General features: G+C 42.5%; 1 protein-coding gene across 2 annotated transcripts in view; it reads right to left on the reverse strand.

Moving 5' to 3' along the window:
• MRPS5 (mitochondrial ribosomal protein S5) overlaps window positions 1-21,721 on the reverse strand; it is a 68,820-nt gene that overhangs the window by 17,563 nt on the left and 29,536 nt on the right. The window contains exons 1-8 of one of the 2 annotated variants that reach the window (XM_011956487.1): window positions 21,107-21,139; window positions 18,104-18,184; window positions 14,758-14,895; window positions 9,644-9,769; window positions 7,612-7,845; window positions 5,860-5,894; window positions 3,759-3,849; window positions 807-853 (exon numbers count right to left, since the gene is read on the reverse strand). In XM_011956487.1, coding sequence (XP_011811877.1) covers window positions 807-853; window positions 3,759-3,849; window positions 5,860-5,894; window positions 7,612-7,845; window positions 9,644-9,769; window positions 14,758-14,895; window positions 18,104-18,122 — 690 coding nt within the window. In that variant the 5' untranslated portion in view covers window positions 18,123-18,184; window positions 21,107-21,139. Of the gene's footprint in view, window positions 1-806; window positions 854-3,758; window positions 3,850-5,859; window positions 5,895-7,611; window positions 7,846-9,643; window positions 9,770-14,757; window positions 14,896-18,103; window positions 18,185-21,106; window positions 21,140-21,721 lie in introns of those variants that run through there. The other variant, XM_011956488.1, reaches the window with a different exon arrangement.

Genomic DNA, 21,721 nt, shown 5'->3' on the forward strand with positions numbered 1-21,721 from the left:
AACCCGGGAGGCGGAGCTTGCAGTGAGCTGAGATCCGGCCACTGCACTCCAGCCCGGGTGACAGAGCCAGACTCCGTCTCAAAAAAAAAAAAAAAATGTTTCATTACTAAAAATTCACTTATGCAAAAAGGTTGGTATATACTTCTAAAATATAAAGACTTATTTTTTAAAACTCTTAACCACAATATCACTATCACCCCTAAAAAAATTAACAATAATTCCTGGCTAGGCGTGGTGGCTCACATCTATAATCCCAGCACTTTGGGAGGCCGAGGCAGGTCAATCACTCGAGGTCAGGAGTTCGAGACCAGTCTGACCAACATGGAGAAATCCCATCTCTACCAAAAATACAAAAATTAGCCAGGCCTGGTGGTGGGCACCTGTAATCCCAGCTACTTGGGAGGTTGAGGCAGGAGAATCGCCTGAACTCAGGAGGCGGAAGTTGCAGTGAGCTGAGATCACACCATTGCACCCCAGCCTGGGCGACAACAGTGAGGCAACGTCTCAAAAAAAAAAAAAAAAAAAAAATTAACAATTCCTTAGTATCTTCAAACATTCTGTCAGTGTTCAAACTTTCACAGTTGTCTCATAACTTGGCTAGGCAATTAAAAATCTGATTTAAAACAATGGTGCAAAGGAATATAAGTACTTCTGAAACTGATTTTTACGAGCTAATTAACCCTTGACAGCAAGCCTCATGGGAAGGTTCTGGGACAAATTATTATTGCTTTGTGGTTCCCACTGTGTCCAGCACATAATTTACTAATCTTTTACTGAGTGTCAACAAAGGAAAAAAATGCACATACTTTCCTGAAAGCGTCCGTCCGATCAGTGGCTTTCCCAAGAGCAAAACCTTTAAACAAAAAAGCAAAAGTAAGAAAAGAGACAGAAATTTGGCCCACGTGGTTTTCGCCACATGTCAGGTTTCTGCTCCTACAATATTTCATAGCACTTCATCTTTCTACCACCCACAAAAGACTTGCTATACAAAACTAGTAACAGGCTGGTGTGATGACTCACATCCGTAATCTCAGCACTTTAGGAGCCTGAGGTGGGACGATCGCTTGAGCCCAGGAGTTTGAGACCAGCCTGAGCAACACAGCAATGCTCTGTCTCTATTAAAAACAAAATTTTAAAAATTTGCCAGGCATGTTGGTGCGTGACTGTGGTCCCAAATACTCAGGAGGATGAGGTGGGAGAATTACTTGAGTTTAGGAGTTTGAGGGTACAGTGAGCTATGACTGTGCCACTGCACTCCAGATAGAGCAATACCCTGTCTCAAAACAAAACCAGAACAAAAAAACTAACAATAACAAAGCATGAGGTCTGTTTTGAAGCATCCTGGAAATAACAAATTTAGATGTATTTATAAAATCCAAGGTTAGATGCCGCCTTTTAAAAACAGCTAGATAAAATACACTCAATTTTTAAAAAACTAAATATGTTCTAAATTAATTAGGCAAATCACTTTGGACATTTAAAGATAGATTAAAATAATCAGAAAGGGGCCGGGTGCGGTGGTTCACGCCTATAACCCCAGCACTTTGGGAGGCCAAGATGGACAGATTGCTTGAGCTCAGGAGTTCACAATGAGCCTGGGCAACATAGTGAGACCCCGTCTCTACCAAAAATACAAAAATTAGCCAGGCATAGTGGTAGGTGCCTGTAATCCTTGCTACTCAAGAGGCTGAGCTCGCGGGATCACTTGAGCTCAGAAGGTTGAGAGTGCAGTGAGCCGTGATGGTGCGACTGCACTCCATGCTGGGTGACACAGCAAGACCCTGTCTCAGGAAGGAAAAAATATCAGAAAGGGTGGGAAAAAACATCCACTGCTAGAGAGTAAAACCATGATTTCAATGGAACTTCAAATGGAATTCAGATTTTAATTAACCAGGAAACCAAATTACTGACTCTTTAGTTTATGAACACTTCACTATGAAACAGAATTTACCAGCAGTTACAGAGATACTGCCATTATTTGCTGCCACTGTATTTTGTTTTGAACAACGTGTTTTGTTTTTAAATTACACATGGGAAAATAACATAAAACAATACTGCTCCATAAGACACATGGGACCTCTGAGCCCTGGGACAAAAGAGGCTGCGAATGCCAGTTCCTAGTTTAAACAAAACAAACTAAAGCATGGAGTCCTAGAGGAAAATACGGGGAAACTTACTAACACTTACAATCTTCAAATGAGGCTTTCTAAGCAAGACACAAACCCGAAGTGGTAACTAATATTTACAACCCAGTAGTGATATAAGACTGATAAATTTGCCACAGAGCTTAAAACTTCTGTGTGGAAAAAAATTAAAACCTAAGTCAAAATATCTGACTGACAAAGGGCTAATGTCCTTAACTCACGAAGAGCTTATACCATTCAATAAGGAAAATAATAACCACCCAATAGAAAAATGAGCAAAGCACATAAACCAACAGATCTCAAAAAGGAAGTAACAACAGCCAATACACATGTAAAAGGCTGTTCAAGCTCTCAGTTTAAAAAATAAAAGTGAAAACTGAGAGATTTGGTTCACAGATCATACTGACCATCAGTAAGGTCTGATGACACCCGAAGCCGGCGAGGGTGGGATGGTGTAGAGGAACGCAGGCACTGATGTAACCTTCTGTGGGGAGGCAATCTAGCAATACTTATCAGCACTTAAAATACGTCTAACCTGGGGGCGGCAATTTCACCGCAAGAAGCTTCCCCTATGGATATACTTGCAGCAGTAAAACAAATTACATATACGTGAACCACACTGTTTTTTATAATTAGTAAAACTCTGGAAACAACATAAATATTCAGCAACAGGGAAAAGGTTACAAAACTTATCCATGGACAATGGAACACTTTGCAAACAGTGCAAAGAATCAAGGAGAATGTTTACGCTAATCTGAGTATTAATATCTCTGAATATAATACTATGTAAGAAAATCAAGGTGCAAAATGATGGCTATAATGTGATTCCTTTGTGTCAAATTTTTTAAAGATATGTGATAATAATATGAACATAAAATTTAGGAAAATTACAAAAGTAGCTGTAAGGCTTGCTTTCCTTTGGCCACATACTATATACATGCATTACTTCAGTATGGGCTAACTAGGCCACTTTCCTGTGTTCCTTTCCTTCAAAAGACACGAATACATTTCAAAAGCAAGCGTCCACTATGGTAACTATACATAGGAGAAAATTTAAATCAGCAAACCTACTAACTGGAGTAAACACTATTAACCCTGACAGCGTCTAGTTTTCCAGTCTTTTCTTGGCACATAAATATACTTAAAAAAAAAAAAAAACAAAACTAGGATTTGATGCTCTTATATAAAGCTTTTGTGTTTTTTCAACTTAGCATTATAAGTAATTTCCCATGATTCTTTAACGGATACAGAATATTACAATGTATGGCTACACTGTTTTTATATTCATGACCCTATCGAACATTTAGTGTTTTTCTCCCTAATTTTCCACTATTATACATAATAAAATAATGTCTTCAGCCTTTTATAATATTCCTTTTCCTCAGAGGAAAAGGCAAGTATAGTACAGTCTATTCTCTCTTTTCTAGGGGAAGTCATGGGCTTACCACAAGCTTTGTGAACTGAAACCACTAAAAGGTTTAATCAGCAGAAAAAGCCTGGCCAGCAGCATGAGCCCATGGGCTCCACAGCACGGCCCCGTGCCACGCCTGTCCCTACGTGTCACGCCCGTCCCTGCCCACCACTGCCACTGTGAGGCCACCACTCCCCATTCACCTGCAGCTCCTTTTCCGTTCCCCACAGCCACCAGGACACGGACCGATTTCTTTCTTCCCTCTTTCGCTGTCATATTGAAAACATTTCTTACCTAAAAGGCAAAATGTCTCATAAATATTGCACATTAAGAAAATCTGAAAGAGGGAAATGGAGGAAGCCGCCTTCCTTGCAGGCATACACGGTGAACAGGCGCACACAGACACAGGCGCACCATCCTCCAGCTCCTGAGCACAAGCAGCAGCCTTTCTCCAGATGGAACCTCCTCCTGGCCTGTTTCAGGAAGAAAACAGAAACGAGACTTTCTCTTCATTTCACGGGCTTATGAGAAGCTTCAACTGAGAAAACCTTTAAGGCTATTTGACATTACATATCTCCATATACCCTACCTCAATGAATGTATCACAAGAAAGAAAAAAGTTGCTATCAAACTTTGATGTAATTTATCACTGATTGTAAGATGCATTCCAATGTCAGAGATGATAAAATGTGAGGAAAATATACACCTTAGAAATTATGATGTGCAGTGTATAGACATAACCAGCACAGGACTGGCGTCTATGCTAAGGATTACCATATTTGGAAATACCTGCTTATTCCATGTATTTTTTTCTGTGTATTTAAAAGGCCAGGAACAGCCGGGCGCGGTGGCTCACACTTGTAATCCCAGCACTTTGGGAGGCTGAGGCGGGCGGATCGCTAAGTTAGGAGATAGAGAACATCCTGGCTAACACGGTGAAACCCCGTCTCTACTAAAAACACAAAAAACTGGCGGGGCGCGGTGGCTCAAGCCTGTAATCCCAGCACTTTGGGAGGCCGAGACGGGCGGATCACGAGGTCAGGAGATCGAGACCATGCTGGCTAACACGGTGAAACCCCGTCTCTACTAAAAATCACAAAAAAACTAGCAGGGCGAGGTGGCGGGCGCCTGTAGTCCCAGCTACCCGGGAGGCTGAGGCAGGAGAATGGTATAAACCCGGGAGGTGGAGCTTGCAGTGAGCTGAGATCCGGCCACTGCACTCCAGCCTGGGCGACAGAGCGAGACTCCATCTCAAAAAAAAAAAAAAACAAAAAAAATTAGCCAGGCGTGGTGGCGGGAGCCTGTAGTCCCAGCTGCTTGGGAGGCTGAGGCAGAAGAATGGTGTGAACCCGGGAGGTGGAGCTTGCAGTGAGCTGAGATCGTGCCACTGCACTCCAGCCTGGGTGACAAGAGCCAGACTCCGTCCCCCACAAAAAAGGCCAGGAACTACTGAACTGTTAACTAAACTGCTTAGGTGGCAGCTGACTCTCTGGTGCATAGCTGTCTCTTATACCATAAAACGGGGTTAAAAGAAAAGGGAGCTTGAATCCACCTCCATGGATCTTATAGAAAATCACCCACATATATACGAATTCTTCAAAGAGATTAACTTCCAAAAGCTGTAAGTGGGAATACCAAAGACATAATATGTGTTAACATTTTAAATCCTACAATGCAATTGATATTGAGGAAACAATACAGATAATCAGAGGCTCAATCACACACTCAATAAATGACTATTCCACATAGTATTTAACACTGAGCGTTCAGTGCCAGCTCAAAGGGAAGATGACTATTTTAGAGAATGCTCCGGAGAGTAACAATAGCTTACCTGACACAGGCTTCAGTTTCAAGGGCCCGTGAGCAACCCAGAGACCATTTCCCCATCAAGAACCAGACATGCACCACAACTCTAGGCTTTCCACCCTGCCCAGGGCTCCCCGCAATCCCAGCTTCCCGCACAGAGTGCTAGATACAGCTGGTTTATATTCAAACATAGACTCCCAAAGCTACTTTAGCCTTAGGAAGGAGAAAATTTAAACCTTATCTTCAAATTCTGTAGTTCACAATACCACCCTAACATGAGACCTCAATGGTAGCCCCCCAGAAAGAGGGTAGTAGTCAGAAGAGCCAGTGTCAAGTAACTGAAATTAACGTTGCATAATTTCCTTACCCAGATCATCTGTGTGTCAGAAATAGTCATGCATCCAAGGCCTTCCCTTAAAATTCCTCTTTCCCTGTCCCTGCCCCACCCACCCCAACCTCTCCAAAGGCTTAACCAGGTATTTAACTCTGCATGCCTACCTCAAGTATCCTGGTATCAAAATCCTCGTATGTTTCTGTAGGGAGAAAAGAAACAAGGATACAGACGAATTGTGTGTACACAACTAACAGGAAAGCATTTTCAACACAGGCACCATCACAGACCTTTAAGGGAGAAAGAATCTCAGATCTTTTGGTCCCACTCTCAAGGCCACGCCCCAGTCGCCCCTCATCACTAGAGACCACTCCACCAGTAAGTTCATAACTCAGTCACTGATCTCCCCACCTGCATCCTCCTCCCCGTCCAACTCCCCCTCATCAGTTCCTGGCCCCTCCAGACCCTGGATCCCTGCTCTCCCTTCTGCTTTCCTCCATCTTCGCGGCCTCTCTCCCTCGACCAAGACACCACAGTCCATCATTTCCACCAGACCTTGTGATGCCCTCAACCCCTTCACCCTTTGCTCTCTCCACCACACTAGCCAGGCCTGAATCCATGCAGCTCTCTGGCCATTCCTGACCTGCTAGGTGCTGCTGGAAAGAAGTCAAAGTATGCATACACAGGGCCCGCTAAAAATCCATGGACTCCAATTCCACCAAGTCCTCCCTGCTGCCAGCTGGCCCTTTATGTACTTTCGATTAGGTCTCTCTCCGTTCCCCACCGCAGCCGTTTCAGAGACTCTCTACATTCGTTTATTTTTTAAATATTTTTATCACAGGCAATTTCAATCAGACAAACATAGAACAGCAGAAAGCTTTACGTATACATGAGTCAGCTTCAACACGCATCAACTCACAGCCAATCCTCCTTCCTCTAAACTCTGCTCAACTCTCACTGCGTTGGATAATTTTGAAGCCAGTTTCAGATATTCTACCTTTTCATAACGAAACAATCTGGAGGCCAAATTCATCCATGTCCCACCTCACTCTCCGCAAATGATTCCACCTCTTCCTTACAGACCAGCTGTGGCCACACCACGTAACACCCCCACTACCTTTCCACTACAACCCCAAGCGCTCACCTGATCCTGTGCCCTGCCCTTCCTTCTGCGAACAAGTGAAGCCATTTCTCCAGACTCCGGATCTGGGCCGTCGTCAGGGACTTGGTTCACGGATTTTGTTCTCTCCCTCCCATACCTTCATCCTCCTGACTGAAGCATTCTGATCAGTTCTAAGCATGGTCCTTGGAATCTCTCCGTTTCAATCTCTCCCCTCCTCTTTAAGCCAAACTTCTTAAGAAAGCAGCGAAACTCTTACCTATTTCTTCTTCTCCCACTCATTGACAAGAACACATCTCTTGGATGATATTTACTGCATCCAGTATTTAGGACAGAGGGAAACTTTGTTTTCAAATTTGGCCTAAGTATTTTCCATTCTTGCTTCATGTGTGCTTTTACAGGGTGAACATGACAACTATCTGCTTTCCTGATTTCTAGGACAGAAACGGCATTCCCAAGCCACACTGCTCCACTGGCGCCCCTGCGGCCACCTGTGTTTTGGAAACAGTGTATCCCACAGGCAGCTCCTGCAGGTCCACAGTGCACATCCCCACATTTAAGGGTCTGAGAAGGTCTACGATAAACACCAGGAACCCAGTGCTTTCTATCCTGTTAGTGGAATACTTCTGCATTCCACAAAATACAGTTGGGATATTAACGTGATACGTTATTTCCAAGATGCGCAAATCTTTTTTGGAAAAAGGCAGTATGAACAGACAAGTAATAACACCATTTCAAGGAAATTCTAAACTACAAGTACTCTCTGTCACAAAGGCAAACAAAACCAGGAGTCTGCTACCTCCATTGGGGCCAGGGTCAGGGGGGCCAAGACTGACGCCTCCCCAGGAGTTTCCACTCCATCCTCGCTCGTGTTTAACTTTTATCTTCTTCCTTCGGTCCCACTCTTCTCTCTGCTGGATCATGTCAGCCTCCACCTTCTTCTGCTCGTCCTGGTTTCTTTGGGCAATGGTCTGCACTGCTCCATTTTTCAGAAGAGGGACATTCAGACCAGGCCACAGAAAACCGTAACGCCCTGAAGGTTTAAAAATATAAATAATTTTTTAAAGTATTCAAGTATTAAAATGTCAGGCAATGCATGTACAGATAATGATGACACACTGTTCACTGGAGCTTAAGCTAACATTATTAACGTGGTAGGCCACTTGGCACAATCAAAATTTTAAACATACTTCATGGTATTACCTGGAGAAACACTCACATATAGGTACAAGGCATATGGATGCTTGGACAGGGACGTCCACTGAAACATTATTTGCAAAGAGAAGAAAGGCAAGTCATCCAAATGTCCAGCAATTATGGACTGGTTAAATGAACCACAGAGTCTCCAGCAGAGGAAACACTCTGCACTAAATCAAAAGAACAAGGTATCTCTCTAGGTTCTGATGTGGAATGATTTCCAAGACCTATAATTGAGTGAAAAAAGTAAACTGTAAGACAGCATGTATCATGTGATATAATCTAAATTTTTTTTAAAAAGAAGATACCTATTTATTTTTTATTTTTTTTTATTTTTTTTTTTGAGACGGAGTCTCGCTCTGTCGCCCAGGCTGGAGTGCAGTGGCCGGATCTCAGCTCACTGCAAGCTCCACCTCCTGGGTTTACGCCATTCTCCTGCCTCAGCCTCCCGAGTAGCTGGGACTACAGGCGCCCGCCACCTCGCCCAGCTAGTTTTTTTGTATTTTTTAGTAGAGACGGGGTTTCACCGTGTTAGCCAGGATGGTCTCGATCTCCTGACCTCGTGATCCACCCGTCTCGGCCTCACACAGTGCTGGGATTACAGGCTTGAGCCACCGCGCCCAGCCGCATACCTATTTATTTTTAGGTATTTATGTATAAATTAATAAAAACTTAATACATAATACCTTTTGCATTAACCTTTTTGGGTATTTATGTATAAATAACTAACATTTAATAAATACCTTTTTAGGCATTTAGGTATTAAAAAACTGAAGGAAACACACCAATATGAGGCCGGTGGTTTCCTGAGGGAGACAATAGGATTGAAGAAGGTAGAAGCAGCATCCAGGGGGGCTTCATGTTTCTCTGTAATCTTTACATTTTTTACTGACAGTATACATACATGATCCTTATAATTTAAAAAAAAGTGTTAAAAAAATAAGCTATAATAACGAAACACATCCAGGTCGACATCGATGCTGGAAGTGTGGTGCCAGGTGTTTCTTTATCCATGACTGTCAAAGATGGTTTGGCAGCAAGCACAGTACCAGACGGGCTGACTGAAGTACACTACACTGTTTTCACTCTTCCAAAAGCATGAGTATCAACAATCATGTGTTCTAGGTGTCAACAAACTGAGGCCCACAGGCCAACTCAGCTCGTGACTTGTTTTTGTACATGAAGTTATACTGGAACATGGCGATGCCTGTTCCACTGCGTGTTGTCTGTGGCTGTTTCTGTGCTACAACGGCAGAGCTGAGCAGCTGCAAAACAGACTATGTAACTCACAAAGCCAAAAACATTTACTGTCTTCCCTTCGCAGGGAAGATTCGCCAACTCTCCATTTAGTCTTTATTTTACCACTAATTACCACCTCTTTGAGGGCAGGCACTGTTACAGGAGTTGACACATAGGGACATTTAATGCTTGCTGAATGAATAAATCCATTTGTATGGGATTTTCCTCTCCCAGAATCCTGGGGCAATGAGTAAGTCAACTGGTTGAATTCTAAAACCATAGATCGTAGTGCCCTTCATGAGAAATGTTTTGATGCTTCTAGTTTGTAAAATATCTATAAAATCTGGGGTAAGAAACTTAAAAAGCACTTTAGCTATTTTTATAAATAAGTTTACCTTCACCAATGATCTGACCCCTGTTCAGATCCTTCCTTCTCTTCTTTTTAGTTCTTTTGCCTCTTCCTTTTCTTGATCCAGCACCAGTCTCTGCTAAAGCGCCTTTCCACAGCTCATCTGCAGTCACTGTAACAAAACAGGGTTTCTTTTTATAATTCTGCAGTTTTCAAGCAATGGTCTATGCTCTCCTATTGAATCATAAGAGAAATGGAGGTCTGCTTATGGCTTTACCCATGCATCACTGAGGTAATGAAAGCAAAATTAAATCATTCTTTGCACACATCAAGATGGTTACATTTGGAAAGCCCAAGAAGAGACAATTCTATCACTTTCCTCCACAAAACTCTCACTAAATATTTTATTTTTCCCTCTGACTGCTTAAAAGCCAGCATTCAAATCTCAGTGGCTTACAATAGGTTCGTTTCCCTGACATTTTATCAACCATGATATAGACGTCTTCCCTGTCCTCTTGCCCTCCACTATGACCACTAAGATAACTAATAACTATCCTTCCTAAGTATAAGTTTTCTAGTCCAAACAAGAATCAACATTTCCATCTGAACCCCTAAATCTGGAACACAATCTATGATTATAAAATCAACTGGTGGCCAAGTACAATGGCTCATTCCTGTCATCCCAAAACTGTGGGAGACCGAGGCAAGGGGGCTCACTTGAGCCCAGAGTTTGAGACCAGACTGGACAACATAGTGAAACTCCATCTCTACTAAAACTTCAAATATGAGCCAGGTGTGGTGGCATGTGCCCACGGTCCCAGCTACCAGGGAGGCTGAGGTGGGAGGGTCACTTGACCCCAGGAGTTTGAGATTACTACAATCATGCCACTGCACTCCAGCCTTGGGGACAGAGTGGGACCCTGCCTTCAAAAAAAGAATGGTTCCATTACCAATTTCTTTAATAAAGAATCAGAACCACAAAATGTTGTCATAGTAAAAAAACTAAGATACATTTATATCCATACACCTGAAATACTAAACAAATTCTAGAAGACAAATGAGTACCTTCATTCTCTTACGAATGCTCAGAGTTTAAAACGTCTACCTACTTGCTTCCTGCAAGGTCTTACGTTGATCCTCTAGGTAGATAACACGAAAAGAGAAAAATGTTTTAGGTTCATGATACTTTTAAATGCTCTGTATCTGTAGAGCATCCAGTTTTTCAAAAACACACACATGCATCACAGCTGGCCTTCGTCAGTGAGGCTCAGGGAAGTGAGAGTCCACATCGCACGTTGTTGTGGACAACCCTGATCAGAACAAAGGATTCGGCTCCACTTGAACCTGACTCTAATTCACTGTAAAAGACCACAGGCTCAAAATAAAAGTACCAACCTCCAGCCAAACTCTCACTAACAATCTGATTTTTCTCCATAAGTGCTAAAAAACGGTGCTACTTATAAATGCCATGGAAAACTTGAAAGTTCACTTGTAATGGAGGCATACTAAGAGGCCAATCAATCACAGAGTTTTTCTTTCACTTAGAATCAGAACTCATAAATCACTCATGAAGATGAAAAGAGACTCAATTTTAAAAAGAACTTGACATTGAGACAAAAATGTAAAAAGACTAAATTAAGAGTTTAGCTCTTTCATATATATAGTAAGAGGAAAATAAAATATTTAACTACATTTGAAAAAGACAGCAAAGTCATTAGTCAATCTTTGAATGCCACTATGCTATTAGAAATGGTTTTAATCCTTTTTCAAATTATAAAATAGTTACTTTTTAAAATCTGGAAAATACAGAACGCAAAAATAATCATAATCCCATTACCACTATTAGATAAGAATGTGTATTCTGCCTTTTTCTTTACACATGCATACATAATATATATTTAAGCAAAATTATACCATATGCACATTTGTATCCTGTTTTTTAATTTAATATTGCATTGTCAGTCTTTTCCCATATTCTTAAATATTATTCATCAACATAAATGGCTGCAAGGTGAATTAAGTTCTTTTAATAGAAATTTTACTATTTTCACATCAGGTCTAAGATTCTAAATAACCTGAAAGGCTAGTTAGAATACATCTACTATTATTTCAATTATTTCTGTCATTTTTCCATAAGGGTGCAGTTAGGTTAATACATACACTTATTACTATTATAGTTATAAAAGATTAAGTTCATGTTTTTTTTTTGAAACGGAGTATCACTCTAGTCGTCCAGGCTGGAGTGCAGTGGCACAATCTCAGCTCACTGCAACTTACGCCTCACGGGTTCAAGAGATTCTCCTGCCTCAGCCTCCCACGTAGCTGGGATTACAGGTGCCCGCCACCACGTCCAGCTAATTTTATATTTTTAGTAGAGACGGGGTTTCACCCTGTTGGTCAGACTGCTCTCGAACTCCTGATCCCGGGTGACCCGTCCACCTCAGCCTCCCAAAGTGCTGGGATTACAGACGTGAGTCACTGCACCCGGCCTCATGTCTTTTATATATATATATATATACACACATATGCATAAATCCACTGTAGTGTCTAATCTTATACACTGAGTTATTTCCCTCTTAATCGTGCTAAGTAACACAGATTGCCAATTTGAATCAAAGGGATTTAAACAGTGGATCCTCTACAGAAAAGAGATAGGTTTACAAGATTCAATACTCATAGGAAATCATTTTTGAAAAAGTGTGTCCTTCTATTTCTTGGAGATTCAGAAATCAAAGACTATTTCCTACTGAAACAGTGAAAACTCGCCCCATGCTAGTTTCAACTGTGTTGTCCCCAATGAAGCAAATCTTACTATGACTTGGAGCCATAAACCCACAAAAGTACTGAGTTGGGCTGGGTGCAGTGGCTCACGCCTGTAATCCCAGCACTTTGGGAGGTCCAGACAGGCGAATCACGAGGTCAGGAGATCGAGACCATCCTGGCTAACACGGCGCTCTACCGAAAATACAAAAAATTAGCCGGGCATGGTGGTTGGCGCCTGTAGTCCCAGCTACTCAGGAGGCTGAGGCGGGAGAATGGCGTGAACCTGGAAGGCAGAGCTTGCAGTGAGCCGAGATCGCGCCACTGCCCTCCAGCCAGGGGGACAGAGCGAGACTCTGTCTCAAAAAAAAAAAAAAAAAAAAAAAAAGTACCAAGTCACATCACTGAGGAAGAACACTGTGAATGAAGAGAGTCCGAGGCAGGGGTGGGACAACTGTGAAGGATGAGGTCTCGGAGGGTAAGGCCACCTCTAGAACAAGGTTTTTTAGAACAGGGAAAAGGCTATTAAAAAATAAAAATTCCCGGCTGGATGCAGGAGCTCATACCTGTAATTCCAGCACTTTGGGAGGCCAAGGCGGGTGGATCACAAGGTCAGGAGATCGAGACCATCCTGGCTAACACGGTGAAACCCTGTCTCCACTAAAAATACAAAAAATTAGCCAGGCGTGGTGGCATGCGCCTATAGTCCCAGTGACTCGGGAGGCTGAGGCTGGAGAATCACTTGAACCCAGGAGGTGGAGGTTGCAATGAGCCAAGATCACACCACTGCATTCCAGCCTGGGTGACAGAAGCAAGACTCCATCTCAAAAAAAATAAAAATAAATAAATAAATAAATAAAAATTCCCAAGGCTTGTAAATCTGATATACCCACTAAAGCACAAAGTCACCTCTTAGAAAAAACTGGGGCTATGCATACCAAGTGGAGAGACTAACGGCCGCAACTCTGTCCATCTCTCCCTTCTCTGTACTGGAATCTACAGGTTCAACTAAGCCTATGTTGCTTAATCCTCCACCAAGTCTTTTCTGTGTTGTTGCTACACAAATGACCTCGTGACCAGGAGACTTCCAAATTAAAGTGAGCTGTATCAATACAATGAAATACTCTACGGTCATATCGTTGCATTGCAAAAGTCCATGGAAAAATGCAATATATAACTACATTAAAAAAAGCAGCAGGCCAGGCGCAGCAGCTCACGCCTGTAATCCCAGCACTTTGGGAGGCTGACGCAGGCGGATCACGAGGTCAAGAGATAGAGACCATCCTGGCCAACATGGTGAAACCCTGTCTCTACTAAAAATACAATTATTAGCTGGGCGTGGTGGCACGCGCCTGTAGTCCCAGCTACTTGGGAGGCTGAGGCAGGAGAATCGCTGGAGCCGGGGAGGCAGAGGTTGTGGTGAGCCGAGATTGCACCACTGTACTCTGACCTGGTGACAGAGCAAGACTCCGTCTCCAAAAAGAAAAAAAAAAAACCAGCAAACTCAGTATTTCATAGTAGGAATACAGGTGATTATCTTTTTTTTTCTTCTGTATTTACCAAATATTCTAAACTAATCATGAATTGCCTTTATAATCCTAATTTCTTTCTTTTTTTTTTTTTTGGAGACAGACTCGCACTCAGTCACCCAGGCTGGAGTGCAGTGGCGCAATCTTGGTTCACTGCAAACTCCTCCTCCCGGGTTCACGCCATTCTTCTGCCTCAGCCTCCCGAGTAGCGGGGACTACCTGGGACTACAAGTGCCTGCCACCACACCCAGCCAATTTTGTTTTTGTATTTTTAGTAGGGATGAGGTTTCACTGTGTTAGCCAGGATGGTCTCGATCTCCCGACCTAGTGATCCACCCGCCTCGGCCTCGCAAAGTGCTGGGATTACAGGTGTGAGCCACCGCACCTGGCCAATCCTAATTTCTTTTAATCTGCTAATGCGGAGTTTAAATTCAATCTCCATTTATTCCCTGACAGGTCAGATTAGACTCTTAAATGCTATCACAAATAAGAGCAGTGTTAGTGAACAGTATCTCCTTAAAATTAACTTTTTCCATTTAGATGTCCTGTCTCCCCAACTAAGGCACAAATGAAAACAGGAGTATATTCTTGGTGTGCATCTAAGTCAGAAAGAGATATGGGCCATGATTCAATATCCTTCAGGCCTCAGGTGCCCCAAACAAGGGGACTAAAGCAAACTAATACTCCCCAAAATACAATTGGTAGCATTTGAGATAATTCTAGGACGTACATCAAGGAACATTTTCATTTTAACAGTACATTGTAAACTAATCACTAAAATCTTAATTCACGTAAAAAAGAAGAAAAATTCAGATACAAGAAATTCTTTTCCTGTTTCAAGAAACAGGAAGTTTGTGGCCATTCTACATACATTTAGTGAAGAAACTATACGGTCTGTACTGCTGGCCCATCAGGTGACTGGGAGAAGAAACACAGCATTGGGTCTGCAGTGCGTGGCTCAGGCTGGCGTAGCGATGGGTGTCTCTGGTTCCCAGCGATGACAAACAGCCTGTGGGCAGAGGGGTTAAACTTTGATGCGGAAACACACTGCTAGCATCAAATAATCATTACTAACAAAAACAAGTCACTACAATCCTGAACTTTTAAGAATCAGATTTTTAGGACAGTCTTTGTTTTAAAAACAAAACAAAACTTTTGACCAGCAACAACCTAAAAGCCCAGCCTAGTTGGGAAAGTTATAGTTCCTCCGCACAATGGGTGCAGCTGGGTAAAGAACGAAGCAGATTTGTCCATCCCGGGGTTTCAGCACTGCACTGGCTAGCCTAGGTGAGCAGTCTACCTGGGCAAATGGCGCCCTCTGCCGTACGCAGCCAGCAACACACTGCTGTGGAAGGACCTGCAACTGGCCAGGTGAGAACAGCAAGGTGCAGAGAGCACGTACACCATCCTACTCTACCTGCTAAAAAACAAGCAGCGGGTGTGAATGCATTTCACAGACTAACCCAGAAGTAGGTAAGAAAACCTGGAAACAACGGTTGCCTCTGGGGAAGAAATCTAATACATTTAAAACTGGGTATGAGGGACTTGCTTTTTTTGTTATTTTTTGGAATTGTTATCATCAAGCGCACATATTACTTAAAAAGTTTTTAAACATCCATGTCTTAGAGGCAGCATCTAATCAATTCATGGAGGGTAAAGTCCTGTGAGGAAGGGGGGAGTTGAGAATTGGTGCATGTGAAGAAATGGGAACACTGCTAACAAAAACAGTGCACACACCCTTAAGCTTTGCATTTCAATAGAGAAACTAGTGACTCCAAGAGAAGAAGGGAATTAAAACAACCCTTGAGAAAAAAAAAAAAGGTTATTTAAGAATACTTGGCTTAAAAAAAGAAAACCAAACAGTGACAACAACAGCTATTTTCAAGTCTGTGTGAAGTCATGAAGAAGGCGGTAACAGATGCTTTATGGCCACAGAGGGCCATACACCAGCAATGATCTTACGTGGCAATAACAAGTAGTATTAAATGGTACAGTAGGCTATCGAAATATCTCCATTGCATAGACACACTAAAAACTAAAGGAATAATCTCCTTTTAATTAAATTAGATGATCCTTAAAATCATTTAAATATCTAATTAAAAGGAGATTATTCCTCTTAATTAATTTAAATGATCTAATTAAATTAGATTATTTAATCCAATCTTTTCATTTTACAAAATAAACTTAGGCCTATGAGGTTAGGGACCTGCCAAAAGTCACAAGACTAGTTAGCAGCTGGGATTTAAACACTAATTCTAATTCCAGATGAGTTACTCACTGCACAGAGGCAGAGAGATGACACACGGAGTTCCCTCCTAGCACTTAATGAACTAGTCAATGAACAGTAGATAGGACATACTGGCTTTTCATTGTTAAACTCAGGACTTCATCATTCTAAACTCCATCATGCAGCACACACTTTAGCTTTAGCTTTTCTTGTATGCTCCTTAATTGTCTTTTTTTTTGAGACTGAGTTCTGCTCTTGTCACCCAGGCTGCAGTGAAGTGGCACAATGTCAGCTCACCACAACCTCCACCTCCCAAGTTCAAGCAATTCTCCTGCCTCAGCCTCCCGAGTAGCTGGGATTACAAGCACCCGCCACCATACCCGGCTAATTTTTGTATTTTTAGTAGAGATGGGGTTTCACCATGTTGGCCAGTCTGGTCTTGAACTCTTGACCTCACGATCCACCTGCCTCGGCCTCCCAAAGTGCTGGGGTTACAACCATGAGCCATCGCTCCTGGCCAGCTCTTTAATTTTCAACAAAATATCTTATTTAATATTGTTATTTATATTAATATTAAATAAGATATTTAATCTTGTACTGTTTAGTACTGCAATCTCTGACATACTTCAAAAAGTCTAAAATCATTACTAACAAATGTAGAATTCTTTAACTTTTTCTGAAAGCCTGAAATACTTCCCCAGCTAATAGTGTACCTTAAAAGGTCCAACTGTCAAAAGCAGAAAGAAATTGACTTTAGAATCGAGAAACAGTCACTTAAAATACACTGTTACTACAATTGACTTTGTTTAAAATGTGTTATAATTTTGAAAACAGGAGGTGGCATCAGCTTATGCTAAATTACTCAGTTATAGATTACCCATCAATGATCAATTATCAGTTTGGGTTTTGTTCTTATTCTCTGAATTATTATTAATTTCAGACCATGAAGTCCCCATCTTAGGAAACAATTGCCCTGGAATCCAAAACGGGCCGAGCCCAAAAAGCACCCTCCTGTGGGTCAAGTCAAAGACAGGCTGAGTCCTCTGGGAGGCCCAGGCGGGTGGCTCACGTGAGGTCAGGAGTTCGAGACCAGCCTGGCCAACACGGTGAAACCCCATCTCTACTAAAAATACAAAAATTAGCTGGGTGTGGTGGCACACGCCTGTAGTCCCAGTTACTCGAGTGGCTGAGGCAGGAGAATCACTTGAACCCAGGAGGCGGAGGTTGCAGTGAGCCAAGGTCAAGCTACGGGCAACAGAGCAAGACTCCATCTCAAAAAGAAAAAAAAACACATAGTCTGACCTCAAGAAGGGTTCTGTTTCCACATTTACAGTTTTCACTATGATGAACTTCTTCCCCCTAATTGAAATCTCATCTATTAAATCAAACCAGCCGATCAGTGATGTGTTTGAGAGATTTTAGAAAATTATTGCCATCTGTCTGACCAATCTATTGCAGCATTTAGAAAAATACTGTAGTAGATACCAAGGAAATTGTTGTAGGAAAAAGAAAAGAAAATGTAATGATAGAATTCTACCTAACTCGGCTATACATATATACACAAACTTAATAATAAACACGCTGACCAGACAGTCAATCAAAATTGTGCTTATAACTATGTTGGAGAAGGCAGGGACAATGAAGGGTTCAATTTGCAACTAACATAACCATTGGTAAACTGAAAATTCAACTCTTCACTGTCCCTGCTCTAAGCCTAATACACAGAAACTACCCCGTAATCGTTATTTAGTTACTATTTTGTAAAGCCTTGAACTATAACAATTGCAATCATAAGAAATCTGAAAATACTCTTCAGACCCTATGTATTTGTATCATGAAGAATGCGATGATTGCAGTAAGACCAACCAGGCTAAAAAATGAAAAAGAGAGAAAAGAAAAAAGCAAGTGATTACTTCTATTTTTAAAAACTATACAAACGACTCCGACAGTACATCTTATGAGAAAAGGTGGTAGCACTAATGAATCTCACCATTGCTCAGAGCAGTCATCCACGCCGAAATGGAAGCTGCTGGTGAGGTGCTTAGGCAATGCTGCCTCGCCAGCAAACGACCTGCAAATTGGAGAAAAAAAAAAATTAAGATACATTTTCTACATGAAAAGGAACATTTTAAACAGTAACACCCACAAAATATATCTATAGAATAAAGAACCAAGACAAGGGAATAAGTAATTTCTGGGCTCCAGGGCAACTGGTCAAGTAGCTGACATCATACCTCATCTTCTCCCTTCACCCTCACATCCAGCCAGTTACCAAGCCCTTCAGTCTCCTCAAAAATCAATCCACCTGCCAGCTGTACCTTTTCCTGTGGCGTCAACGCCCCTTCTTTGCTCAAGCCTCATCACCACTCAGCCACAGAGTAACAAGTTTCCTAGCAGGCTTCCTACTTTCAATCTCTCCCCCTCTGCTTCATGGCTTTTCTCTGACAGATTCTTCTCTGGCTCCCTACTACCTTTAGAACAAAGTCAAAGCTCCTCAGCATGGCCTACAGGCCTGCCACATGGCCCCAAGCTTCCACACCAGCCTGCTACCCCACCTTTCTCTCCTCTACCTTCCCTCTGGCCATGCCAGACTCGTTGTCGGTCTTGAACCTACCGTGCTCTCGCATTCTTCTGTGTCTCTGTAAGGTTCTCTGTTTGTCTGAAACACCATCTCTTAGTGAAGCCTCCCCAATTCTACAATGTTCCCCCCTTTTCCTCTGGAACCTCTGCAGCACCAGGCTGACTGTACTGTGCACCCCCTCACACAGTGTGGTACTCCAGAACAGGCTCTGACACCGCATGTATGGGCAAGTGATTTTTGACAAGGGTGTCAAGATCATTCAAAGAAGAAAGAATCATGTTTTCAACAAGTGGTGCTGGGACAACTGCATATCAACACGTAAAAGAATGAAGTTGGCACCCTACCTCACACCATATATAAAAACAAATTCATAATGGACCAAAGACTTGTAGGTAAAGCTAAAACGATGAAACTTAGAAGAAAACATAGAGGTAAATCATCATGACCTTGGATTCTGCAATGGCTTCTTACATGAGACACTAAAAGCACAGCAACAAAAAGAAAAAAAAACAGATAAATGAGACTTCATCAAAATTTAAAATTTGTGGCTTCAAAAATACTGTCAAGAAAGTGAAAAGACAACACAGAATGGGACAAAAATTTTGCAAATCATATATCTGATATAAGGGTCTTGTACCTATAAAACATAAAGAATACCTACAATTCAACAATAAAAAAGACAACCCAATATAAAAGTGGGCAAAATATTTGAATAGCTATTTCTCAAAAAAAATATATATATATATACATATACACACACACATGGCCATTAGCACATGATAATATGCTTTTTATTCATAAGGGAAATGTAAATCAAAACCACAAACTGATACCACTTCACATCCACTGGGATGGCCAGGTATGGAGGTTCATACCTGTAATCTCAGCACTTTGGGAGACTGAGGCAGGAGGACTGCTTGAGCCCAGGAGTTCAAAACCAGCCTGGTTAACATTGTGAGAGACCCTGTCTCTACAAATTTTTTTTTTTTTAATTAGCCAGGCATAATGGCACACACCTGTAGTTCCACCTACTCAGGAGGCTGAAGTGGGAGGGTCACCTGAGCCCAGAAGGTTGAGGCTGCAGTGAGCTGCAACTGTGCCACTGCACTTCTACCTGGGTAATAGGGCAAGAACCTGTCTCAAAAAAAAAACGAAAAAACAAAAATACAAAATTAAAAAATAAACCCCACGTCCACTAAGATGGTTATAGTCAAAAAGACAGACATTAAGTGCTGGCAAGGAAGTAGAGAAATTGGAAGCCTCATATACTGCTGGTGGGAATGTAAAATGGTGCAGCTTTGGAAAACAGTTTGGCAGTTCCTTGACACCGAAACATATGTTTCAGCATGGTGGCTCACACCTATAATCCCAGCACTTTGGGAGGCCGAGGCGGGAGGATTGCCTGTCCCCAGGAGTTAGAGACCAGCCTTGGCAACACAGTGAGACCCACTCTACAAAAAACAAAGAAAAACTAGCCGGGCATGGTGGCATGCACCTGTAGTCCCAACTACTCGGGTGGCAGAAGTGGGAGGATGGATTAAGCCCAGGAGATGGAGGCGGTAGTGAGCCATGATCGTGCCACTGCACTCCAGCCAAGGCGACAGAAGGGAGTTAAAAAAGAAACATTAAACATCGCTTCCATATGACCTAGCAATTACAATCCTAAGTATATGCCCAACAGAAATAAAAATATACTTGCAAAAACACTGCACACAAATGTTTCTAGCAAAATAGGCCTAAGAGCCAAAAGGTGGAAACAATCCAAATGTTCAACTGATGAGCAGATAAACAAAATGCGGTATTCATACAGTAAAGTCTTGCTACAGAGGGAGGGAAAGTACATCAGTGGTTGAGCTGGAGGCCAATGGGAAGCTGGGAAGTGACAGCTAAAAGGCACAGGTTTTCTTTTTGTAGTGGTTATAATGGCTGCATTGCTCTGGTGATATACTAAAAACCACTGAAATGTACACTTCAAATGGATTCATTGTAGGGTATGTGAATTATGTATCAACAAGGAAGCTGTTACCAAAAACAAAAAACAGGCTTTGGAGTCAGGTGATATGGATGCAAAAACCTGATGTCCACCTAGCCTAACCTTAAGCAAGTTTCTGAATCTATGTGCCTTAACTCCCTCATCTGTAAAATGGGAATAGCAGTACATACCTCATGAAGACACTGAGAAGATAAGGTGAGGAAAATGAAGGAAAGCTACAACAGCTAGGAGCTATTTGAACAGGGCCTTGAAAAAGGAGGAGACGGCCGGGCGCGGTGGCTCACGCCTGTAATCCCAGCACTTTGGGAGGCCGAGGGGGATGGATCATGAGGTCAGGAGTTCGAGGTCAGCATGAAGAACATGGTGAAACCTCGTCTCTACTAATAATACAAAAATTAGCCAGACGTGGTGGCGGGCGCCTGTAGTCCCAGCTACTCAGGAGGCTGAGGCAGGAGAATCGCTTGAACCCGGGAGATGGAGGTTGCAGTGAGCGGAGATCGCGCCACTGCACTCCAGCCGGGGAAACAGAATAAGACTGTCTCAAAAACAAAACAAAAAAAACCAAAGGAGAGGACGGAGAAAACATGGACAAAAGAATGTTCAAGTCAGATCTTCTGTCAAATGACTTCAGGTTAAAGACTGCCGCTACATGAGTTTTAAAATATACATATTCGGGCTTCAGGGGTCTTCGGATTTCGAAACTACAAACGCTGGATTGTGGACTTCCAGTAAAATTGAGCAAACAGAAAATGCAAAGTCAATCACCGAGCGTTTCCTAGAGATAAGCAGTACGCGGGAGGACAAACCCACGCCGACATCAAACGACCCCGGGGGTCGCACGTGCCGCAAAGGCGATGCGTGCCAGTTCCCGCTCCTCTTCGCCGAGCACGCTCAATCGGCTTTGGGAACTGGGAAGAACCTTGGAGAACGACGTCCAGTTCCCCCTCATTTCACAGACAGAGCTCCGCGACCCAGAGAGGGAGCGGACGCGCGCAAGGTCACACAGCGGCTCCGGGGAAGGTGGAAGCACGGCG

The sequence above is a fragment of the Colobus angolensis genome, unplaced genomic scaffold, assembly GCF_000951035.1.
Source record: "Colobus angolensis palliatus isolate OR3802 unplaced genomic scaffold, Cang.pa_1.0 Scaffold42, whole genome shotgun sequence".
Taxonomy (NCBI): Eukaryota; Metazoa; Chordata; class Mammalia; order Primates; family Cercopithecidae; genus Colobus; species Colobus angolensis.